The 27,202-nt window shown below is 36.3% G+C and overlaps 1 protein-coding gene across 4 annotated transcripts in view; it reads right to left on the reverse strand.

Moving 5' to 3' along the window:
- nav2b (neuron navigator 2b) overlaps window positions 1-26,878 on the reverse strand; it is a 65,241-nt gene extending 38,363 nt beyond the window's left edge. For 3 of the 4 annotated variants that reach the window (XM_059536737.1, XM_059536738.1, XM_059536736.1), the window contains exons 1-7: window positions 19,142-19,226; window positions 18,701-18,831; window positions 15,363-16,305; window positions 15,154-15,266; window positions 12,179-12,290; window positions 10,017-10,367; window positions 2,715-2,837 (exon numbers count right to left, since the gene is read on the reverse strand). In XM_059536737.1, the coding sequence (XP_059392720.1) occupies window positions 2,715-2,837; window positions 10,017-10,367; window positions 12,179-12,290; window positions 15,154-15,266; window positions 15,363-16,282 (1,619 nt within the window). In that variant the 5' untranslated portion in view covers window positions 16,283-16,305; window positions 18,701-18,831; window positions 19,142-19,226. Of the gene's footprint in view, window positions 1-2,714; window positions 2,838-10,016; window positions 10,368-12,178; window positions 12,291-15,153; window positions 15,267-15,362; window positions 16,306-18,700; window positions 18,832-19,141; window positions 19,227-19,995; window positions 20,228-20,312; window positions 20,386-21,192; window positions 21,246-21,664; window positions 21,783-26,267 lie in introns of those variants that run through there. The other variant, XM_059536740.1, reaches the window with a different exon arrangement.
- Between the last annotated feature and the right edge of the window lie 324 nt (window positions 26,879-27,202).

Raw genomic sequence — 27,202 nt, forward strand, 5'->3', positions numbered from 1 at the left:
TGTTTTTAATACAAAAAAAGGCAACCTTCAAATAATTATGTTCAGTTATGCACTCAATACTTGGTCGGGAATCCTTTTGCAGAAATGACTGCTTCAATGCGGCGTGGCATGGAGGCAATCAGCCTGTGGCACTGCTGAGGTGTTATGGAGGCCCAGGATGCTTCGATATCGGCCTTAAGCTCATCCAGTGTTGGGTCTTGCGTTTCTCAACTTTCTCTTCACAATATCCCACAGATTCTCTATGGGGTTCAGGTCAGGAGAGTTGGCAGGCCAATTGAGCACAGTAATACCATGGTCAGTAAACCATTTACCAGTGGTTTTGGCACTGTGAGCAGGTGCCAGGTCGTGCTGAAAAACGAAATCTTCATCTCCATAAAGCTTTTCAGCAGATGGAAGCATGAAGTGCTCCAAAATCTCCTGATAGCTAGCTGCATTGACCCTCCTCTTGATAAAACACAGTGGACCAACACCAGCAGCTGACATGGCACCCCAGACCATCACTGACTGTGGGTACTTGACACTGGACTTCAGGCATTTTGGCATTTCCTTCTCCCCAGTCTTCCTCCAGACTCTGGCACCTTGATTTCCGAATGAAATGCAAAATTTGCTTTCATCCGAAAAAAGTACTTTGGACCACTGAGCAACAGTCCAGTGCATCTTCTCTGTAGCTCAAAGTGGCTTGACCTGGGGAATGCGGCACCTATAGCCCATTTCCTGCACACGCCTGCGCACGGTGGCTCTGGATGTTTCTACTCCAGACTCAGTCCACTGCTTCCGCAGGTCCCCCAAGGTCTGGAATCGGTCCTTCTCCACAATCTTCCTCAGGGTCCGGTCACCTCTTCTCGTTGTGCAGTGTTTTTTGCCACACTTTTTCCTTCCCACAGACTTCCCACTGAGGTGCCTTGATACAGCACTCTGGGAACAGCCTATTCGTTCAGAAATTTCTTTCTGTGTCTTAACCTCTCGCTTGAGGGTGTCAATGATGGCCTTCTGGACAGCAGTCAGGTCGGCAGTCTAACCCATAATGGCGGTTTTGAGTAATGAACCAGGCTGGGAGTTTTTAAAAGCCTCAGGAATCTTTTGCAGGTGTTTAGAGTTAATTAGTTGATTAGGATGATTAGGTTAATAGCTCGTTTAGAGAACCTTTTCATGATATGCTAATTTTTTGAGATAGGAATTTTGGTTTTTCATGAGCTGTATGCCAAAATCATCAGTATTAAAACAATAAAAGACCTGAAATATTTCAGTTGATGTGCAATGAATCTAAAATATATGAAAGTTAAATTTTTATCATTACATTATGGAAATTAATGAACTTTATCACAACATGCTAATTTTTGAGAAGGACCTGTACATACATAATGTACAAAACTGTGCACTTAAAGCGACAGTTCACCCAAAAATGAAAATTACCCCTCCCTCACCCTCAAGTCACCCTAGGTGTATATGGCTTTCTTTTTTCAGATGAATACAATAGTAGTTATATTTAAAAAAAACTGGCCTGGCTCTTCCAAGTTTTATAATAACAGTGAATGGGGTTTAAGATTTTGAGGCCCAAAAGATGCATCCATCCATCATAGAAAAGTACTCCGCACAGCTCTGGTGGGTTAATAAAGGCCTTCTGAATTGAATCTGTGTGTTTTTGTAAGAAAAATATCGATTTTTAAACTTTATAAACTGTATTTTCTAGCTTCTGTTAACTGTTGTGTGCGTGTTCACAAAGAAAGAGGTGTTCCAGTGGATGATGGATGTGTAGAGTAAGCTCCAGTGGGAAGTAATGAATGTGGAAGCACAGAGGAGAGAGCAAAACAAAACACTAGATTTAGCTAAAAATCTGTTCCCTACGTAAAATATTAATAGGATTTTTAATAACAGAACCTGACAACATTGGACCCCACTGACTTTCATTGTATGGCCATTTTTCAAATATTTTCTTTTGTGTTTTACAGAATAAAGAAAGTTTGGAACAGCATCTAGGTGAGTAAATAATGTCATCAGTCGGCAGCTTATGATGATCACTAACAAAATCTCTGGCAAATATACTAGGAAAAAGAAAACAATTTGCAATTTTTCTTGTTTTTAGGCTTCTTTCAGCTCCAATCCTTCCAGTAGCAGTCTTGCAACATCATCTTACCTCCCCACCCACTGCCTTTTCATATCATTTCTTAGCCCATTTCTTCCAAATCCTCTCTCATGTATTTGTTTTCTACCTCTACATTTTTCATTTCCTTTTTTCAAGCTGACATTTCAGACATCTTTCTATTCTTAACCAATGACTCACAGCTCATCAGACATTTTTAATCATAAATATGTCAACCACTGTCAGCTCAGAGTGTGTTTAGTAAAAACACAGACGGTTTTACATGTTCACAAAGAGTGTTGATGCATTTGAGGAGACACAACGCAAACAGTGAGGGATGTGGGACGTTAAACAGCCACAGGGCCTGCAGGACAAAGGCACACCGAACGTGAGAACACAGGCATAAAGAACTGAATGTATTTCTAAACTGATCCATTGGCTGTTGTTGCCTTTGGCACTGATGAAGACAATGATCACTCTCTTCCTTTGTGAGGAAACAAAAGCAACTCTGTTGCCCATCTGAAATCCTCAGGTACCAAACAGTCTCTGGCAATCAACATCATCAGAAAAAGAAAAACAAAGTCTACAAAGTGAGTAAGTGCAGGTAACACAAAGGTTAAAGGTTAAGTCCTACCTATCAATATCATCTTGACTCTTGGGATTAAAGTGGTGAACGGTCCCTCTCACGCTGTTCATTCCATCTGAGACCCGGTTAACCCTTCTGGAGTACAGGCTGAGACCTCCGTCCGTCATGTATCTGTAGACACACATAAATGCTGGTTCAGCACACAAATTGCAGGTCTAATGCAAAGTCTTATCTTTAAATGAAGCATTAACAGGCCGTCTTGTGAAATGCTACAGTTAAATATGTAGCGAGACGTATTAACAAAGGCAAATATTTTACACGATGTTGCCACCGTCTGATTATATATAATCTACACTTGTCCGGCTCCTTTAACGGCATGTTGTGTCTGCACGTTCACTTTCATAACAAATGCATTCAATAAACTACAAACAGAGGAAAGACATACATTTGTCAGTGTCTCAAGAAATCAGCCCACATCATTTTTGATCTTGCCATGGATAGTTTTTTTTTTTTACATACACAACATACATGCATATATACAGACACACACACACACACAACTATATTTTCAGAAAAAAATATAAATCTTACAAATCCATATAAATATAGCATATTTCTAGAATAAATATATGCATATATGAAAATAAATAAAAGAAACACACACACACACACACACAAAACTTTTAAACCAAAGCAGCTACAACCCGAATTCCGGAAAAGTTGGGACGTTTTTTAAATTTTAATAAAATGAAAACTAAAGGAATTTCAAATCACATGAGCCAATATTTTATTCACAATAGAACATAGATAACATAGCAAATGTTTAAACTGAGAAATTTTACACTTTTAACCACTTAATTAGCTCATTTAAAATTTAATGCCTGCTACAGGTCTCAAAAAAGTTGGCACGGGGGCAACAAATGGCTAAAAAAGCAAGCAGTTTTGAAAAGATTCAGCTGGGAGAATATCTAGTGATTAATTAAGTTAATTGATATCAGGTCTGTAACATGATTAGCTATAAAAGCTTTGTCTTAGAGAAGCAGAGTCTCTCAGAAGTAAAGATGGGCAGAGGCTCTCCAATCTGTGAAAGACTGCGTAAAAAAATTGTGGAAAACTTTAAAAACAATGTTCCTCAACGTCAAATTGCAAAGGCTTTGCAAATCTCATCATCTACAGTGCATAACATCATCAAAAGATTCAGAGAAACTGGAGAAATCTCTGTGCGTAAGGGACAAGGCCGGAGACCTTTATTGGATGCCCGTGGTCTTCGGGCTCTCAGACGACACTGCATCACTCATCGGCATGATTGTGTCAATGACATTACTAAATGGGCCCAGGAATACTTTCAGAAACCACTGTCGGTAAACACAATCCGCCGTGCCATCAGCAGATGCCAACTAAAGCTCTATCATGCAAAAAGGAAGCCATATGTGAACATGGTCCAGAAGCGCCGTCGTGTCCTGTGGGCCAAGGCTCATTTAAAATGGACTATTTCAAAGTGGAATAGTGTTTTATGGTCAGACGAGTCCAAATTTGACATTCTTGTTGGAAATCACGGACGCCGTGTCCTCCGGGCTAAAGAGGAGGGAGACCTTCCAGCATGTTATCAGCGTTCAGTTCAAAAGCCAGCATCTCTGATGGTATGGGGGTGCATAAGTGCATACGGTATGGGCAGCTTGCATGTTTTGGAAGGCTCTGTGAATGCTGAAAGGTATATAAAGGTTTTAGAGCAACATATGCTTCCCTCCAAACAACGTCTATTTCAGGGAAGGCCTTGTTTATTTCAGCAGGACAATGCAAAACCACATACTGCAGCTATAACAACAGCATGGCTTCGTCGTAGAAGAGTCCGGGTGCTAACCTGGCCTGCCTGCAGTCCAGATCTTTCACCTATAGAGAACATTTGGCGCATCATTAAACGAAAAATATGTCAAAGACGACCACGAACTCTTCAGCAGCTGGAAATCTATATAAGGCAAGAATGGGACCAAATTCCAACAGCAAAACTCCAGCAACTCATAGCCTCAATGCCCAGACGTCTTCAAACTGTTTTGAAAAGAAAAGGAGATGCTACAGCATGGTAAACATGCCCCGTCCCAACTATTTTGAGACCTGTAGCAGAAATCAAAATTGAAATGAGCTCATTTTGTGCATAAAATTGTAAACTTTCTCAGTTTAAACATTTGCTATGTTATCTATGTTCTATTGTGAATAAAATATTGGCTCATGTGATTTGAAAGTCTTTTAGTTTTCATTTTATTAAAATTTAAAAAACGTCCCAACTTTTCCGGAATTCGGGTTGTATAAACCAGACCAAGTGCCTCATTTAATTTAACACCAACAATACCTAAACCAGCATTCAGGTCAAAATATTCACTCAGCTCACCAAAGGTCACAAGCTAGGACTGCGACCATCAAGAAAGTCTAGCTGGTTTTACATGACCGTGTCTGTTGACTCTTATGGTGTGATATTGTGATCTTACTATAAGTGCTTATCCATGTTCTTAATATCCCTTAGGACACACCGCACTGCAATTGTGGGTTGGACTGCAGGCAGAAGTGGACAGGTGAGCTTTGTGGGACAGTTGTCTTAACCTGAGGCACTAGGTGGATGGGTGTTTACTCCTTTAAACCATTTAAGCGGATGTTCTAAACAGGTTCTCAAAAAAAGAGTAATTTTCCCTCTGGGGACAAGCACTATTAACCAAACACTTAAAACTACTGCAGGGGAAGAACAGCGCTGATGACAGGGTGATCCAATTCCAGATAAGCTCGATGATTCAGGTTAATATGATTTTTACCATATAACAGATGCACCTCTTGCACAGCAGAACTACAAATTCAGCCATAGGACAAAATAATACTGAATAACATCTTGTTGCACTGTAAAACAAAAACAAAAAAAATTTCTCCTGGAAATTTTTATAATAATAATAATAATTAATTTTTAGTTTTATAATAATTTTAATATAATTAATCATTTTAATCAATACATTTGTTTCGTTTTATTTACAATAATCTTTTTTTTGTGTTACAGAAGGCCACGTGATGAATTACGAACAAACTCCCAAATTCTAATTTACTAATATTATATAATTAAATGTTATTCTTCAAGCAATTTTTTTTTCTATAAAGAGGTGAATGCATTTCAACAACATGTAATTGAAAGTAAATTTAATGTCCAGGTAAAAATAATATAAACATTATTTTGAACATAAATTATGTGGTAGAATCTAAACTATTTCACTATATTTATTATTAGATTTAACGAGAAAATGACATGTTTTGTCCTGTAAAATACATTTTTTACTGTTAAATTGTCCTGTTTATACAAGTACAGTAAAAATAAAAATATAAGGTAATACTTTAGTTTAATGATCAGTTCTTACTATTAACTATATGAGCAAGCATATTACTAGCATTTTGGCTGTTCATCAGTACTTGTGAAGCAAATATTAATGCCCTTACCTGCACCATATTCTAGATACCTTATGCATTTGTGAATGTGTGTGTGTGTTTCATCTTGTTTAATCTAATATAATCTAATAAATGTTAACATAAAGTAACATTAACACTTTCTGACTATCACCTTCTTAAGCATTTTCCCATTATCAGCTTTGTTGATTGTAATGGGAGTGAGTTAGTTTTGGTTGTTAAGTTTGCAGATGTTCACAGATTCTGAAGATGTCTTAACAGACACGCATCCTTTAGCTTAATCTCTTATTTCCTGCGGTGAAGCAATCAGGTGACACCCGGAGCGGCTGACTAACCTGCCGGGCAGGTGGAACACACCACACTAATGATTTAAATCATTCACTTCAGGTAATTAAACAGTACATGAATCATCAGGTGCGATTCAGAGCAGAAAAATCTGAAGTCAGTAAATATGAATTTCACAGTCGTGTGGTTGCTTAATCATCATTTTCAAAACATCCATCAAAGGTTTAGCAACTAGTGGGGCGAAGATATTAAATTGGTCTATTTTGTTTATTGTAAATCTATAATAGAACTGTAAATGTGTTTAGTAGATTCACGTGACCATTTAGCATACCAATTAAACTGAATGATTAAAATGTACTTTCTTTTAGCATATATCCTCTTGTCACAGACCATGAATTTGGTAAATAAATGCATCGTAGCACCACCATCTGATATGATCACTGAACTATAGCAACATCATTGTACTTTTTGTAGAGGTTATCTATGATTGTGAATAGTGTCTGCGTTTTAATGTTATGACTGGACAATATTTCCTATTCTTTAGTTCTCTGACATGTGTTTCACTGGGAACAACGGCTTGTGTTTAACATTGGTTACTGAGTAACAAAACTTGTTAACATTAGTTCAACCAGTTAAACACTCTGCCCCAGTGAGATTATTCATATGCCCTGACCTGGTGACCCACTGCAAGTCACTCAACATCAGTCTTGACAGACATTGTACGTTAAAGTAAGAAAATTACTCCTATTTTCTAGAACATAAATATTTGTTTTTATAAATTTTCACTTTCTATACTCTCTGTTGACTTTTCCAAGGCAAAATAGGCTAGGAAGAATACATGATAATAGGCAGAAAAATTAATAAATAAAATAAAACAATCGGTTCTTGTTTTGTACTAATATTTCATGTAAATATTTTATAAAAGTTTAAATTATAAATAAAATAAAATGGGTTTTTACCAAGATATTGCATCTACATTTCTACGATTATGAATGAATTAAATTGTTTCAATTTCTAAATCATTAGAAATCATCTGCATATTTTTATACAAATCAGTTAAAAGGTTTTACAAATAACATAAAAAATAAATGTTTTATTAATAAATAGCATCTACATTTCAATCAATTGTGAATGGATTAAATTGTTTCTCATCCAATGTTTCTCGACAAATTAATTAGAGTTGTTAAAAATAATAAAAATACAATAAAATAAAATAATCAGGTCCCATCCTACACGTTTACTACAAATATTTTATTTTAGATTTCAACTTAATAACATTTTATTTTATATTTAATTATTTTATTAAACAGTTTTTGCATATGAATAAATATATATTTTTTTTAGTTTAAGTAATAGCATACACATTTCAAATATCACTGTAGAAACTGATTCAGATCCTATTTTTTCCTACAAATTATATACTCAGATTTACAAATAAAATAAAATAAATGTTTTATAAAAAATAAAAAAGATAGCATTGACATTACAATCGATTATGAATGAATTAAATTGTTTTTCATTCTAAATGTTTCTAACTGTTTTCCTGCCAATTATTTACTCAGTTTTAATTCAAATTTACATTAAAAACAAATAAAACCTCACTGAAAAAAAAAACTGAACTAAAAAAAGAAAATAAAACTGATTCTTGATGGATATAAACAATACTCTCTCTACATAATCTTCCACAAAACATTGTTAAATGCTTTGTATGTTGTCTGATTATTCAAAAATGTAACTAAGTTAAGCTAGTAAAAAGGCACTAATCCAAACCAAAGCATCAGGTTTTAGAAACAGAATTTGCTGTAAGTACCCAATGTTGACTGCGCTTCAAAATCCATCCATATATGGTCTAAGTAATTGGGCTTAAAAGCTTTTTCAACTATGATCAAATGTCTCGCAAAGATTTTCTTGTGGTGACAGAATCACTCTACTGGTATTCAGCACTGAGCAGAAGGAATATGAGAATCCAATAAAAGGTGCCTGTCTGATTCCTGTTTGAACAGGACTGGGGGAAGATTATGCACGATTCTGTGTGTACACTGCTACATGTGCTGTGCTGTGATTTCGTCGCATTTCCAAATTTGGATGTAACCTCATATCTCTTCCACAGGGTCAAAAGGTTGCACATTTTCAGATATTCACCCACTCTCAGGATTCAACCATGAATATTTCCCATGACCCCTGACTTCCGTCTTCTTACCACAGGCTACATGTTGCGTTTTCATGTCCTATTGACAGACATATGAACAAAATAACTGCTAACATGAAAAAGCTTTAGGGGCTTTTAAAGTATTGTTGCACAGTAGTGATACCCTAATGTACACATTTGTGTCAGTAGCTGCTTCAAGCAACATACAGAAGCAGACGAGCTTGGTTTGTGATTGCATGGTCCAAAACAAGGGTCAGAGTTCAGCCACACATACTGTAATTTGCACGTTGCCACAAACCACACCAGTATACCAGCATGCAAGCAATACTGGCAGAGCTCCTAGTGAACGACACAATGAAAGAGCGATGGGAATAAAGAAAGCTGGATCGGCATTACATGATTACATGCTAAAAAGCTGTGGCTAGCCGCTCATGGGACACAGTAGGAATCTAGCGCAGGGCGCGTCGAGCCACACACACACACACACACACACACACACACACACACACACACACACTGCATCTTCTGATATATAGTGCTAAATGGACATTATAACTTCTACACATTATATACATCTTTGTAACTATCAACAAAATTTTAAAAAGCCTTTTACTTTTTGTGGACTGTTATACTGACCATGAAAGCTACAGTATTTTTGCAAGTATGACTGTCATCTTAAAGAAAATTATGGTTAAAAAGAAATGGTTATAATAACATTTGTGAGTTGTTTGGAAGTAACTCATTCACAATATACTATGAAAAAAAGGACTAGCAAAAGAGCACCACCCAGAGGAAGGTGTACAGACATGCATTCCTACCTGTACTTTACCTGCATCATTTATCAGAAAAATAAAACACAATTCTATTTTATATTTTTTAATAAACAGTGTAATCAATATTGTATTTACCAAAGCCAAGTATAAATCTCATCAACTAAGTGTTTTTAAGCATTTTATATTTATTCCAAAATAATAACTCAATGCAGTAACAATTTAATCAACATATTTTATTTGCGAACTTATGTTCAGCCACTCTTTTTAAAAGTTAACTTTTAACTATTTTTTAATTTTTAGGCTCATATTGGTCACAGACGTGGAGATTTACTTACATTTTACCAAGCTGATTACTCACTAAAAACTCCCACAGATCATGTTTTTATGCCATTTTAAATCTTATTTTGATGTAATATACTTGATGGAAAATACTTATACAGTATCTAAGTGTGTGAGTTGTTTACTTACCTTTTAAACGTACTCTTGTCATTAACGCCATTATACGGTTCATTCAGACTGATTTGTGAATGTTGAACATGCACGAACACAAGAGGCAGGATTTATCGCATTAACAAATCACATCCGATCATAACAAGTCATATCCAATCATATCGCGATGGAGGCATTGCTTCCGCTCACACGACATACACTATTTTTTAGTAGATGACACAAATGTAACACTCAAACACACCATCAAACCACACTCACCCACTGGTGACAGTATCCATCTTCATGCTCTTGCCCAGGACGTCTCCATCACTCATGTACCCCGCTGTTTCCATGGCGACGCCCTCCAGCTCCTCCACCTTCTCTGAGAGTTCAAGGGCACAGTGGACTCTGTTGTGCGTGCAGGTCTGATGGCTGTGTGTGTGCTGCCCACAGCCACTGCCATGCTGTACGAATGCGTTTCCTGAAGAGGGGGCATCACCAGCTTGAAGGCGAGGGCTGGATGAACCCAGTCGCCATGGCAGTGCCGAAGCAGGGCGGGAACTGAGGGCAAGCAAAGCCCTCCCATTGATTGCAGTAGTTACGGTGCTGTCAAAGGTCGTCTCCAGGGTGCTGGCAGGTCATAGTCAGACAGGAAAGATATCAGAAGTTAATGATGGTATTTGAATGGTGTAAACTATAGGTCTCATGGGCTATTTGCCACTTTGGTACAGAAGATAAAGCTGAGAATGTACATTTTTCCTGTATCTAAAATAGTTTTGTGGACCAATTTTGGAGTTTGTCCCTATACTCTGTCACTTAGTGGAATGAACAGCAGGGTCATTCTCAAAAATTATTTTTATTAACCATTTATATTTTCAGACATACAAGTTTTAAATCACATTTTCTCCCATAAGAGGTGGTCTCTCTTAACATCTTGACTTTTTTTCATCTTTGTCTTAATTATTTTATTTTAATCAGTGAAGAAAGATTTTTTAACACCACTGACAACCACCAACTGAAAAATGACCCCCCCCCCAAAAAAAGATTATTAAAAAACACAATAAATAGTTAATAGTACATGTCAAAGAAGAGGTTTACATTTTTTTTTTAATTGCAAACAGTAATTGAACAACTTATTATTTGCTAGACTGTTACAGAATAATAATTTTATTTCATTTTAAATTGAAGTTTAGGTTTCAGCAATTATGTCATTTGTATTATCTTCATCATCATTATTATTATTAACTTTCTATTTAGCTTTAATGTACACTTCAGTTTGCCTTTAAACAGCAGCATTTCTCATTTGTAAGGTTTTCTTTTTTTAAGGATTTAATATAATATTTATATTCTTTCACCAAAGAAAATAAAACAATAAGAGTTTGGAATGACATAAGGTGAGTAAATAATGACTTCTTCATTTTTGGGTGAACTATCCCTTTAAGAAAAAAAAAGATTTCTCTTAAAGCAAGCAAAAAGTAAAAGCATCACTGAGTTTCTGGGAAAATTTTGTTTCATTGGAATATTAAAACAAGCTTTTTGTCCAGTATAAACAGGCACTAGGGTTCCCCAGCCGATTTCACGGCAGCTTTTGTACCCTGGAAGGCCGAGACACGCATCAAACTGATCACAGCAAAGAACAAAAACCCGGCACCCCCCAAATCAGTTCCTAATGCCAATCAAACTGTCTTCCTCAAAGCCATTTAGAGTTTAACAGTTTGCAAACCCCCAGAGATAAAAGGGTTCACACACCCGGAAACAATGGGGAGCTTTCTGAACTGTACTGTGATCTCTGTTCCCAGTCATAATTAATGTCATGTTGTACTTCAACCCTACTGAACTGAAGCCATTTAGAGTCTGACCATGAACTAGAAAAAGTGCAATGAGAAGCAGTTACCACTAGTGGGACTCCCTTCGGGTTGATTACCATTTTAGACTCGTCTCTAGTTTCCATTGAAAAATAAAAAATGGAAGTTACAAAGTGGCACTTACATTAAGGGCAAGTTTTTTAATGATTTAAAAGCAGAAATATGAAGCTTACAATTTTATAAAAGCACTTCACTTAAAACGTGTACATTATTTGAGTTGTAAGGCTTTTACAACTAATAATTACAACCTCCCGGAGCCGTGTGGAGCACTTTTTATGACGGATGGATGCACTTTTTTAGGCTTCAAAATCTCAAACACCAGTCACTGCCATTATGAAGCTTGAAAGAACCCGGACATAAAATTTTTCTCCGATTGGATTCGTCTGAAAAAAGAAAGTCATATACACCTAGGATGGCTTGCGTGTGAGTAAATCATGAGGTAATTTTCATTTTTGGGTGAACTATCTCTTTAAGAAACTAAATATTTTAGATAAGAAAAACTAACTTTGACCACTTTCAGCAGGCAGAAACACACAAAATATATAAGCAAAAATAAAATCATTACAATGTTCTTACCTGTGACTGAAAGGAGTCGCCCCCCGCAGACTGGACATGGTTTCTTCCAGGTTTTGCCTCAGATCAGCGATATTTTTCACAGTACGTAGCCTCTTGGTTTCAGAGTCCTCACCTGAGGAAACAGACTCATCAACATCAACAAAGTCTGCAAACAGCTGCTACCGTTACTCTAAGGCATGTCCAAACACACATATTCACACATCTAAAATGCTTCAAAAAGCCTAAGCCCTGAGGATCATGGGATAAAGTAAATGAAGCAACGCTGTATTAGCATCACAGCTCTAACTCTGCCTCTTTTGCTTGTGAAGTTAAATCTCCTAGCATTCTGTAAAAGAGCTTTTTGTTTTCTTGCACCAGTGTTAATGAACGAAACGTTAGCCAACAGCTGCTTAAAAATAAACACACAGTGTATGCCATAGGTGAGAGGGGATTTGGCAACTCGGATTAACGGCTGTTTACTGATCCTGAGGGGTCCACAAGGGGCTCAGGAGGAACAGAGCAGACTCACACACATTCGCACATGATGTAAAACGTGTAAATGAATGAGTGACATGGTAAAGTACATTCCCGCAGGCTGTAAAATCCACAAACAACCTCTTTTAGAACTGCTCGCTGAAGCTAATGCTAACTCTTTGTTCACTAGGCGCTACTTGAGTAAAAACAGACTGCTTTCCTCTCAAACGGCTTTAAATATAAACTGTTTCATTTAAAAATGGCATTTAGATTGATTTTGGCTTGATTAGGAAGGGATGAAAGTTCAAAACACAATGCAATTAGGCATTTTCAACACAAGGAGCGCTAGCAGACATTAGCATAAATGTTTATATTGTGTCTTTTAAGCTAACTGCTGTCATGACAGATTTTTGCTAAGCGTTATTATGATCATTTTCATTTAGTTAAGGCTGAAGTGCTAAATTAAATCTAATTAAAACTTTAAACATATAAACTTATAAAAATTACAAAAACAACAAAATTACTGAAAGTAATTTAAAAAACTTCCACAAAAACTGGAATAGTATATCACTTATCCTAATATGTCACTGTTAATAATAGTCAGAGAAGAACAGATTCACTCAAGCTGTAGCCTGGCAGTTAATGTACAAGCCAAAAATTGCCAAAAGGGGGACTACAGCACCTAATAGCAAAACCATCCTCTTCTACAGTCATTTTTCTCTTTTAAGCCAACAATTTCAGATTTCAGCTAAGAAAAAAGACAAGACTTTGTTAAGAAGAGAATTGCAGAGATGTGACTTAACAGTTCGCACAAATGCTAATATAAAAGACCCAGGTCCATTCCTTCTAGCGCTACTGTCTTCAAATCAATAATTAAGATTTAAGGTGTGCTAAAAGCTTATTGGGTAACTCTTCAAAACGGAGTTGTCCAACACACACATCTACTTACTTCCATGCTTCTCAAAGATATCCAACATGGTTAGAATGATCTCCTCATTAACACGAGCAATTCCATCCCACACACAAGAGTGATAGCTCAAATGGAGCTGACATACACAGCTAAATGTGTTAACTTCCCCTTCATTCAAAACCCTTGGTTGAGTGTGTTCAGACAGCCATTTAGAAGATGTTGTAGGTCCTCCAGAATGGTCTACACCCCTGAACCTGTCCTTTCTCCCGAGACTGGAGCAGTCGTCTGAGGTGTCCTTATAAGAATCTTCTCTTGTTCCTCCTGTTCTGTGAGGAGATGCCAACTGACAATGACTTCCTACTTGGTCCATTGAGAAGACGATTTATTTAGGTTTGCTTCCAGTGATGCAGGTCTTCTGTCTTGGTTGCAGAAGACAACTTCACAGTGCTACTAATGTCCCGAGCTTTTCTTTTTTTTTTCTGGTGGCAACGTGTCCCTGACTCTCCTACACTTCTGTTAAGATGGATAAATGGTCTGTCTGACACTTTCTAAGTTGTTTTCCAAGAGAATGTGCCGATTGATTTGTGAAAGAAGCTCTTGTGACTTTTGTCCTGCCTTTTCCTTTCCTCCATGGAAAAGAGAGGAAAATTAGAATATAGCTCTCATGTCTACACCAGCCCAGGGAACTTCCCCTGTGGAGAAGAGTTTTTCTCTCTTCACAAAGTTAGACTGAGACTGAGAAGGACACACACACACACACACACACACACATGCTGGTAGGCCTTGGCAACTCCTTGACATCCATAGCCTTTTACATGCAGATGAGTGCTGTTTTGTTTTCTTGTTCACTCTCAGACCGGCCTGACATTGGCCTCAGAGTGCTCACTTATTCATAAATAATCAGAGACAGTAAACAACCTTGTCCAAACTAGGCATTAGAGTTAGGGAGTAACTACCTAGGAGTAGCAAACACTTGTTCAACACAAAATGTTCAATAGAATGATATAAGACTGTTTTGCAACAGTCCAGACTGTCTTCTCTTTCAAATCTAACACAGGAATATCAAATACATTTTAGCAAACTGTAAGTGATTCACTGAAATAATCCAATACGAATCTAGTGCTGTCAAACGATTAATTGAGATGAAATGCATCCAAAATAAAATGTATTTGTATGTATACACAGTACACACACATATATTATGGAAACAAAAACTTTTATTTTGGATGCAATTAATTGCAATTAACCATTTGACAGCACTATATGAATCGCTTAAAATATTTACTGTGAATCGCTAATATGACTTTCTATGAAACACTGAAATTATTATTTGGAATGAATCGCTAAAATACTGTAATGATTCATTATGAATCACTAAAAAAAGATTAAGTGTGAAGAATTGAAACAATTCACAAATCGATTATTTGTGGCCTTGAGTAGCTGTTCATCTGTTTTCATTTTTGTAGTGAAATATTTACTGACTTGCATGTTCTTGCATGTTCTCTAGTTTTATTACTTTCAGTTTCAGCATAGCTTCCCAAACACTATTAGTCACAACTCAAGTTTAATTTGTCTATACTGTATTTTTTTCTGTAGTGTTGTGAATGAGTACCTGTCAGGTTCTCCAGAGAAGTATGGATGGATCTGCAGCACAGGCCTGTTCGTTCTCTCCTTTCCTCCACTCCTGCCTTAAGCCCAGTCTTATCAATTTCTGTTTGAGACCTACTGTTTAGAGTGACAGAACAACCTGCTAGTTTAGAGTCATACAGAGTCTGATGGAGTATCTAGGAAAATGCATTCAAGTTATCATAAAGGTGTCACCTGTACATGAATGGGGCAACAGTGGCCGTGTTGGTATGGTTGCATTGTTCTTGGAGCTGTGGAAGTTGTACACTGACCATATTGCTGGCTGTTGAGTGGGTCTGAGCACCAAAAGTGAGATCTTGACAACTTTTCCCCTCTGGAAATGGTAAGCTAGAAGTAGAGCTGTAGTTTCTGTTGTCTTTCTGCCCTTTATGTACAGAAAGACCTGCTATCTTTCCATTTCTTAACCGTTCTCCCTCCGCACCACAAGGGGGCGATGCTACAGTCTTATTTGCACCTGAAGCCTTTCCTCCCTGGCTTGGTTTAGGAATCCCAGTCATTGCTGATTTGGCTTTGCTTTCTTTGGGAACAGACTTCTTAGTCTCAGGTGTAACATGTCCATCGGTTTTGGTATCTCCTTTTAGATGGTCAGGTTCTGAAACAGGAAGCTGTCTGAGCTTGTCTTTCTCTTTAGGCTTTGCCTTCTCTTTAACTTTTTCGGTCGCTTTTGCCGAGGCTATTTTGGGTGCTAAAGCCCTTCCTAGCGTCAACTGTGCAATACCCTTCAGCGCTAGCTTGGGACTTGTGCTACCAGAACTGCTGGGAGTGACAGGCCTTTGGTTTCCAAGATGGGCTTCAGGGTGTATGGGGCAAATCTTACCTTCTTCTGGTTCTACAGCACTGAGGTTTTCTGTACTGACAACCTTGGAGGTTCTGGAACCAGTTTTGCTGTTGAAGAGCTTGAGCTTGTCCAGCATGGACTTCTGGGTGATCACCTTAGGAGGAACCTCAGGAGAATCTGGGGGTGGTTGTTTAACCACGACCATGGAGGATGTAGCAGTGTGTTTTGCACTGAGCGACTTGCTTCTCCAGGGTTTAGATGTGCTGGTGCAGCTGGGTGGAGGAATAGAAGAGCTGATTGGTCCATGATCAACCATTATGGGTGATGGTGTAGTTTTCTCTGCAAATTCAAGATGAGATATAACATTTTAGAAGGTCATCATCACAATCGTGAAAGTGTACTTAATCTAAACAAATAGTATTTTTATTTAATGCCAGAATTGTTAAAATATCATTTTGAAGGTTTGCAAAAATATTATAAATATTATATAAATATTACATAATGTAAAAAAAAAATTAGATTGTGTAATGTTTACAGGGATTGTTCACCCAAAAATGAAAATTCTGTTATTAATTACACACCCTCATGTCGTTCCAAAAACGCAATCTGAGACCCTTCTGACCCTGCATAGACAGCAAAACAATTGTCCATTCCTCTCTTTCCAAACAAAGTTCAGCGCATCCATGTTCTATGTCAGAATGCATCATCATATTCTTGTGAATGCGCAGCCGGGTCTGACACAGAAGATAAGTTATTGTTGAATAAAGTCATTATTTTTGTTTTCGTTGAACACAAAAAGTATTCTCATAGCTTCATAAAATTATGATTTAACCACTGTCACATGGACTATTTCAACAATGTTCTTACTACATTTCTGGGCCTTAAAGGGATACAACTTTTGTCATTAATTATGCATTTTTAATTGCTTTGGGTCACTTTTTGGACATTTAACTGTAACAGGCAGTTGGCCAAGTAAAGTAGGGAGGTCAAAAAGCCACTAAGGCACAGAGAAAGTAGGTCAAATCTTTCAAACCAAGTGCTGTCAAGCTGTGCACATAGACATTAAGTGTAATGCCTGGATGCATACTGGATGAAGTGCTGAGAAAAGGAAGCATGAACTATGAAGAGAAACATCTGAAGTATGTGAAGTGATGCATTATATTGATTTTTGAGATAAATCCATGCTGTTTAAAAAAGGAGATTGACTGTGAAGCATTTCTTGATATTTGATACTGTGAAGAAATTATTTATAATTTCCAAAGCACAGTTGTTCATGTGACTAACAATAATTAAAGCTATTTTGCAGGCTTACATATATTATATTATATTATATAAAATCAGCATGCATGACAATTTAGCATATGATGAAAGCAAACTCTGTTCTATTCAGTTCAATGATCTCATTCAATATTTCCCTAATTTCATCAGTGGAAAATCAATGTTATTTCCCTGTGCTGCAAAAATGCTTGTTTCCTTTGTATGTATTATTTAATTATGAAGTTATTTAACAGCCTGTTTGCATGAAAACTCAGTTTAGCATTGCTTACCTTACAGGCAATCTGAGCAAAATTCCTAGCAGTCTCATCTTCCTTCAATCTCAATCTCACTGTATAAAGTTTTGTTATGATCACCGACTTTTTTATCTCTCTCTCCGCTTCTTCTTCTGGTCTTGCCACAAGTACACTAATTAGAGCTGAATCAGTGAGCAGTAAACACTTCTCATCATCATCATACCAAAGACAGCAGCGTGCAGCTGGGAGTCCATACAAACCACACACAGACATGTACATCATAATGCATGTGCAAACAGGGAAAACTACTTTAAATGGTTTTATGACTTTGGTTTGAATACAAAATTCCACATATTATCAGTCACTCAACTATGTGACATGTTAGAGGGGTTATCACCCTGAATAACTCAATGCTGAAGTAAACCGAGCCTGCCATAATGAAACAACAGTGGGCCAAAAATGTGTCAACAACACAGCATGCAATTGCACAATCATAAAACTGTGAACGCTATGAGCATTTTCCCAACTTAGAGATTGAACAATCGGAGGGCAGATAGTTTAGATCTTTCATCTGTGCAAGAAAATTTTTCAAATGAAAATATTTACAAATCTGAAACAAAATGTTGTTGAAAAATGTCAAATAACAGATGGGTCAAAAAATAAATATAATGATCCTGATGTTTTCATAATACTTTTATGGTACTTTTTTGACTATAAAGTCCAAGTCTATTTCATTTGTATGCTTTTTCTAAACATTTACATTTACAAACATTTTCTAAACATTAAGAAATACCAATTTTATTTAAGAAAAAACAAAAATAAACAAATATAGGATTTAACATAATATATTTACATTTAAAAAATACTAGTTTTATTTTCGTAAAAAGTAATTCTTTTTTATAATATATTTAATTACAAATAAAAATATTATTTTCAGAATTTTATTTTTTTTCATTTGAACCAATTTGAGCAAGGAAAAGTCAGATAAATCTCTACAAATTTTCTGTAATTCAATGGGTGTCGTGGCATAGTGGTTAAAGATCTGGGTGAAAGGTTATAGGTTTGAGTCCATCAATGAGTAATTCATCGCACTATTGAGCAATGGTTTTTCTCGTAACAACTATACACACTTAACAACAGCTTTTACCAAACAACTGTTTACATACTCTCACATAAACCACATGGATAATTTCAGATTGTGTAAATGAAAGCGATTAACTCACCTCTTTCATGAGCGCAGGCAGAGACTGATGGCTTTAATCGGTCACATTGGTTAAAGCTTTGGCTGCGTCTGTTGATGTTTGAGGTTCGAGGTTTACTCTCTCCACCCGCCCTCACTGAGAGGCTCGGAAGCCTGACAAAGAGTTCAGTCAGAACAAGCTCATCCTTTAACTATTTATGCTGCAAACACAAGACTGGAATGCTAATTATATATATATAAAAAAAAAACCTCAGTGACCTTTTTATAAAAACCACATCTGATCATATGAACGAAAACAAAATGACTATTGAAGGGATTCACATGCTTTTTTGGCCCTGATGACACAAGATTGGATTGTGTGGAATTGAAAGATCAGCAGTAGATGGTGCTGTTGTGTGGTAATGTACTGGGAATACAAGATGTAAATCAGGCATGGCGTGATATAGAAATGTGGAAAGCTGACCTAGAGTTCTTTTTCTGAGCAACTGAGAGTCTGACAGCTTTTTTTTTCTGATCGAAGCCTTGTGAGGGATGACTTCAAGATCGAGGAAAAACAAAAGAGAAAGACAAAGGAATGGAGAGAAAAGAAGTGTTAAGTGTTAAGAAGATATAACCACTGAAATTAAAACTGTTAACAATTATTTTTGTTAACGGAAATAAAGCTGATAAATGATTAAATAAAATATAAATATTAGATTAAAAACTTAAAACTTAAAAAAAAAAAAAGTTGCCTTGCCAATTAACTGACATAAAATAAGTTTAAGTGGAAATCCTAAAATGTCAAAACCTAAAATTGAATAAAAAAATACAAATGACAAAATCACAGAAAAAAAAAATTATATATATATATATATATATATATATATATATATTATAATAAATATTATAATAGCTATTACAAAATAATACTAAAACAACACTGAAAATAAAAGAACTGGGAAGTTAGAAATGGAAATGATTGGTTACTTGTTAGAAATGTTGAGAGTGTAAAAAAGTAAAAAAAAAAAAAAAAAGAAAAAACCTATAAAGAGTAGTTTAGGAGAAACGTACAAATTGAATGCAATTTTTATACAACATTGCAATTTATGCAAAAAAGTCTCAAAACCAGTATTTTAATTATTTTAAAATGTAACATGTTGGCCACTTTGGGTACTAAACTAAACTAACTAAAAAAAAAAATTGACATAAAAAAATGCAATAAAATAAAATAAAATACATTTTCCTCCATTCAGATTATTTAAAGTTGATTACTGATGTGTCAATCCAGCTTTTATGTCTATGAATAAGCGATCCAGTATATGAGTTGGAGAATAATACCTGGACTGTGCACATGGGGAGGATGTGTAGTGTTGGTGGATGGGAGAAGGACAGGGAGAGCTACAGGGAGGAGTGTGAGGACGCAGGGCAGGACTGGAGCATCGGTGGGCCTGCTTATTCTGGAGCAACTGAACATTGCTGGAGGCCTGTTTCAAAGTCTGCTGCTGCTGCCGGAAACGTGACAGAGTGAAGAACAGGCCTAAAATGGCCTTCAGATTGCCTTTGCGGATCTCTGGTTTGGCAGAAACAGAAAATAATCTTGCTGACATATTGTTTCAAAAATTAATGAACACTGGTAAAGTTAAGAGTCCGCTCACCTTCAGCGCAAAGTCCCTTTATATTTACCCCTTTAGCAGCAAGGAAGCCCAGACAGGCATCAATGTTCTCAATCTGTTTAAGAGAAAAACATGGGAGCTCGTGACCCCACCATAGCTGGTTTCCACTCTACTCTCAGGTGTACAGGGCATATAAACCCAACAGATGGCGCTCAATAGGGAAGATTTGTGGTTTACAACCCGATGGGTCTGCCATGCGGTGTTCCTGTGACATTACAATGTATATCCTGACCACTGGCGAGATGACAGGCTATGGCACGCTGGTTAACACCGGGGTTTTAAGGTCAACAAGACCTGCCATTGTCCTCACTGAGATTGTTTCTTAAAGAGACAGTTCACCCAAAAATGAAAACACTGTCATCATTCACTCACCCTGTTTTTCAGTCATGTATATTTTTGACATAAATGGAAGATTTTGAGTGAACAGGAACCTACTGTATAGCCTGACATAATAGTCAGTAAAAAAACCTTATGGCAAATAAAACAAAAGAAGTCTGCATTTGTTTTTGGTTGAGCATCATGTTTGATAGTTTTTATTTCTCATAAAGCATGATTTCATAGCAAAAAGCAACCTGAAGGAAGACGTTTTAGGAATTAAACTGAAATGCCTTTTACTTGGTAAAAAGTATAAACTATTAATCATATGACATAAATTGTAGTAGATTGCGTCTTTTTGATCATCATAAGTTTTGATCATGTTGATAATTTAGACATTTGCATGTCAAATATGACAGGGTTACATTTCAGAACAAAACCTTGTAATCTAGAGCACATGCCGCATGGATTACATTGATGGTGCCTTTTCTTTTGAGTTGACAGTCTGTGGTTTGTTTCTTTTCCCAACATGCATTTTGAGTCTTACCATTTGAGAGCGACTCTCTGGGAATCCGTTGATATCGGCAATCTTCTCATTTGCTGAATGGAAAGATGAAAAAAGGAATGGCACTGAATTAAAGTAACACCATTTTATAACTGATGGTTTTATGAAAACATCTTCGACTAGATGTGGTCGTCAGGCTTTTGTATGTATAACAGGAATCTTCCTCTGGCATATGTTTCTTTTATTTCAGTTTTAATTCAGTTTGTAGCCTCATAAACCATCTACAAATTGCCCCTTTTCAGAAACTGATCTCATAAAACAGCTTCAAAACACATTGAAAATAATAAAGGTGGTGAGTTTTTTTGATGCTCATGCGTGTCCATTTCTTTCCCAGTCCTCCTCCTCTTCCTCCTCATTATGGTTAGAATTACCGGTACGGTGGAGCAAAATTGTAGGTTTGATGGGGGAAGGGGGTTTGAATTATGGAAAATTATTTTTATATCTTTAATCTTACCTACAACCTGAATGATTTCTGCCAACAAAACGCCATCGGCAACATCCTGTTGGAGGTCTTTAATCAGGCGTGTGTGTCCGGACTTGGCTAGGTAGTGGTTGGCCCAGTCTGTATAAATCTATTCATTCAAAGAAAAATAGAAAGAGACCGAATGAGGAAAAGGCACTTAACATCTAACTCTGGGTTCAGATTTTACATGGATGAAAGACAAATGCCACATTGTGGTCCATAAGCTACCATTTCAATATTACAGTGTGGACAGGGAAATTTTCAGAAAAATTATTATAAGCAGGTTGTCAAAGAAGTCTGGAATACCAGACTGCACTTTTTTTTTTTTTATGGTTATAGCAGAAAAATATAATTGAATACTTCGTGATGCATGGTACTGTATATACTATAGTGTCCAATTAATCTAAATATTTTTTGGATTAAAATATATATTTAAAAAAATCTGCAAATAATAACAAGAATAAAAATAATATTTTAAATAGTTTTTACTAGTGCTGTCAAACGATTAATCGCGATGAATCCAATAATAATAATAATTGTTTACATAATATATATGTGTGTGTGTACTGTGTATATTTATTATGTATTATGTATTTACATGTATATATTTCTATTCAAGTATGTGTGTATTTATATATAACAAATATATACACAAAAATACAATATATATTTCTTTTTAATTTAATTAATATTTGTAATTAAAGATATACAAATAAAAAAAAGCCTGTGTGTTTATATTTAAAGTAAATAAATTGTATTTAAATAAATATGAAGTCTCATCAAATATTACAATTGTTGTTATTTGAATAAATATTTTAAAAATATTAATAAAATGATATGCCTAAATGAAAGAAAATGGTAGTTTGAGCAAGCAATAAGACAGGACAAAGATGACAAAAAACACTCTCAAAAATGATCAAGTGAAGCACATTGCACTTTGTGACAATATTCCATGCAATGTGTTCTTGTTAATACAGAATGAACTGAGTATTTTATTCATAGAAAATACTATTCATGGTATATATATACAGCAAAATTAGCATGTGTACTATAGTACTATGCCATTCTAAACATACCTGATGACTATTTTGTTTTTCCACAACTGTCATGCAGCTACTCAAAGTGAGCACTGGGAGGCAGCACGGTCTCAAAAGGCCTAGTCTCTGACCACCACTAGTACAGGGGTCAGAAAAAAGGGTTGTTGGTGTTTTGTTGCTGGTCTAGTTATGTCTAAATGGGTCTAAATGGGACACAAATATATAAAAAGAACTGGTGTGCCTGCACATGATGCAGATCAGAGTCAAACACGGGCCATTTAAAACTGGAGCCACTGCTGGTTTTAATACAGAGACTCCTTGTGAGTTCTGCAGGGGGCGGTTTGTATTTCTGCCCATAGAGCCTGGAGAACCGCTCCACCCATTCGCTGTAAACAAAACCTCTAGGCTGCGGTGGACAGCATGTGGGAATAATAATCTCGAATAATAAAAACATAGGGAAGAGTACTGCGTAACCAGGTTTAATGTTAACATGAACAAGCATTACGTGGTTAAAACAACATTAAAACAAATATAACACATTTAACATGGTAGACCACATTAGCTTTTATAGCCATCATGTTCTGTTCGGGGTCTATAAGACCTCCCAGTCATTTGTATAACTTGAAAAGTGTATGGATAAAGTATCAGGTTAATACTTAATCTATTCTTATGAGAACTATTCAGAAACTAACAACACAAGTAAATCATAGCAGAAAAAAAAAACAAGGAAAAAGAACTGCTAGTGTTATTAATATATTGTGTCAGTCGACTAAAAAACTGTTATCAGTTATATATTAGTATTATTTATAAATTATAATAGTATTTATTTATATTTTGACATCTTTCGTTATTAGCAATAAATTAGTTTTAATTTTAGTAATTTTATGTGCTTTTGTAATACTTATTTCAGTTTCTTGAATTTTTCTAATTACATTTTTCGTTTACTTTCTAAAAAACCAACAGGTTTTTCATCTAATATTTACATTTTATTTTAGCTTGATTTCAATTACTGAAAAAGTTAAACTGTACTGCAAAAAAAAAAAAAAAGATATTTCCATGGTAAAAGTACATTTACCATGCTTAATGCCATTTGAAGTATCACAAAACTTAGAGGACCACGTAAACGCACAATTTCAGTATGATTACAGTAATTATTCAATACTAAATCAAAAAACTATGGTAAATTCACACCAAATCACTAATCCGAGCCCTTTTTGTTAAAACAGAGCAAACCTGCCAGACTACATTTCTTCCTTTAAGTTTCAAGATAATTTCAACAAAAATAAGCAGTTAAATTTGTGTAGAACAATTTAGAGAGCAAAAAGCATTCCTTGTATTTTTTGGTAATTTCAATCATTTCCAAACACAAAAAGCAGATATTTAACAAACTAGAAACTGCAATCATCACGTTGTTTTACAAGGCAGTCAAACGTGTCTGAAATGGCAAACTAATCCTTACACCAGTCCCAAAACACATTTAGTGCCATTTTCTTTAAAGTGAAGCATTTTCCAGCTTCCTGGCCAGAACAAAGAGGGACAGAGGTGCAGTGTTAGGGCCTAGCAGTATATTAGTAGCATTGTTTGCTGAAGGGTGCCCACTACTGGCCTCTGGGATTGGTGTGTGTGACCTGTGGTGTCCATATGGCCAAATGCCCACCTGCAGTGCGGCTCACCGCTACTAATGGAGCACTGTAGTAAAACCTCCATGACTGTGTCTATGTGTGCATGTGCACTGTAATTACAGGCCAACTGGCTGAGCTTTTCATTCTAGCCCACCACATGAAGAACTTGGCTCTTCACTGCCTTTAAGGCTCTACTGAATGGATGAATATATATAAACACATGTGTACACACACACACACACACACACAAAGACATGAATGTACACATCGCTGCCGTGGACCAAAGGAAGAACATTGCGATTTTCACAGGCGATTTGCTCTGACCAGGTCAGCAGGATCTATTCTTATAAAGCATAATATTTTTAACGTGTAAATATAAAAACACATGAGCTTTCAGTGGGGAGCTCTACAAACAGTAGTTACAATGGTAGTAATGTGGCCAAAGTGAAACTGTATCTAAAACATGAATACAACTGACACACGTATTGTGGCGTAGTGGTATTCCCATATCATCCCTACAGTTGTTGCAGATCAAGTCATTGTGGAATATGGGCACAACGCATTAACAAGCTCTGAAAAAATTGAAATTCAACATGACAAACTACAAAAACATTCTCTAGGTTTTTTTCTGTTCATTAAAGTTTCAATAGCAACTTGCATTGAAGCCAGATTCTGCTATAGATTAAAAAAATAAGTAAATAATTGTTATTGTTACATTGTAAGATTTAAAGTCACAACTATGAAAACAGTAGAATCTGTGAGATATCAAGTCACACTGAGAAATAATCACATTGTGAGAAATAAAGTTGCAGTTATGAAATGTCAGTACTGTGAGAAATAACTTAAATTGTGAGATTTAATGCTGCAGTTGTGAAATATGAGAAACAAGTCCATTGATTTTTAGAGACAACATTGCAAGTATGATAAATTAAGTTGCGATTGTGAGATAAAAGTCATAATTGTGACTTTATATCTCACAACTGCGATCGTTTCTAATACTTGCAACTATATCTTGTAATGTGACTAGATCACACAACCATTGCGACTTTTTCTCGTGATTTCAACTATATCTCACAATTGCGACTTTTTCTTATAGTTGCAACTCTAAATCTTGAAATGTGACTTTGTTTCTCATAATTGTAACTTTATATTCTCGAATCTCGCGATGTGATTATATCTTACAGTTCTGACTTTGTTTCTCATAATTGTAACTTTATATTCTCGAATCTCGCGATGTGATTATATCTTACAGTTCTGACTTTGTTTCTCATAATTGTAACTTTATATTCTCGAATCTCGCGATGTGATTATATCTTACAGTTCTGACTTTGTTTCTCATAATTGTAACTTTATATTCTCGAATCTCGCGATGTGATTATATCTTACAGTTCTGACTTTGTTTCTCATAATTGCGACTTTATATCTTCAATATAGATATAACGTTGCATTATATATACAGATACAGTCACATTGTAAGACATAGTTGCAAGTATAAAGAACGATCGCAACAGTGAGATATAAAGTCACAATTATAATACATAAAGTCATGCTTATGAGATAATTATGAGATACAGTCACACTGCAAAATATAAATCTGAAGTTATGAGAAACAAAGTCACAAAGCAAGATATAAAGTCGTAATTGTGAGAAACAAAGGTTGCAATTCTAAAACATTCTAAGATAAAAAAACTCACAACTATAATAGTAGATATTACAATAGTAGATATTATTTTTGATGTGGTCAATCTATGGAAACATGATGATATAAAAAGCAACAAGTTCAATCTTAATTACTATTTTTGTAATTACTATACTAAGTATGAACGAAGTATTATCCACTGTCTGTGTGGAATCAAACTATCCAAGGAAGATCTAATAGAACAAGAATCCATGCAACCACAAAGCCACATACAAATTAAGCATCAGCATTCCAACCTGAGGGTCTTCTGATGTTTCTTTGGCGGTCTGGTACTTTTTCTGTAAAGTCGCATTGCTTTGACTTTGCTGCCTGTAGATGGGAGACTTCAAGGGGATGAGGCTGGGCTGCACAGGCTTCTGTTGGGTCGCTACCCTGGCTGGAATGGGTAGAGCAGTGCCATGCACAGGTTTGGGCAGTCCCGACTTCATCTTGGAGGCAACTAGAATAGCAGGCATCTTCGTTAGTCTTTTACATCCAACCACGCAGACGCTGGCACAAAGTTGTCTGGTTGTAACCAAAGGCTTGGAGCAACCGCACAAACTGACTTAACAGCTGGAGTAATGCGGTGAAAAGTGTGTCCACAAACTCAAATTTATACAGCATCGGGAAGCTCGACTGCACACAGAGGTCTTGCAAAACCTTCTAATAATATGATTTTCCCATGACAATCGGCCAAATCCTTCCCCGTCATCAGCATCTTCTGAGTTTTTCTTGTCCAATGAAGCTCTTACACCATGTACGGCTTGAGATCTGGACTCCGCCTGCCACCTGCTCCTAGTTCCACAGCAGCGAGGAGTCGCTCAATATAGCCCAGCGCAGCCGCTGCTGAGAAGCCAACACACTCTGGCAGGCAGAAATCACAGATAAGTGGGAAGGCAGGATGCAATTTGTTGTCAGGGCAAAAGGAAACCTACAGTTTGTACGCGGAAGTGTTACCAGCCTCCAGATGCAGTGGCAACGAGGCGATACTGTCAAGCTTGAGAAGGATTAGCAAGCCATTAAGCAAGACAGCAGATGTGTCTTATGGGAAAACTCAACGCTAGCACCCCCGGGTTACAGCCTAAGCAAACATAATATCACCCTTCTCGCCAATGCACTGGAGAAATGGACCATTAGCAAGCAAAGAAGAAAAGTCTTGCATTAGTTCACAGGTTTTTAAACGTTTTAATGT

The sequence above is a fragment of the Carassius carassius genome, chromosome 43 (assembly GCF_963082965.1).
Source record: "Carassius carassius chromosome 43, fCarCar2.1, whole genome shotgun sequence".
NCBI lineage: Eukaryota > Metazoa > Chordata > Actinopteri > Cypriniformes > Cyprinidae > Carassius > Carassius carassius.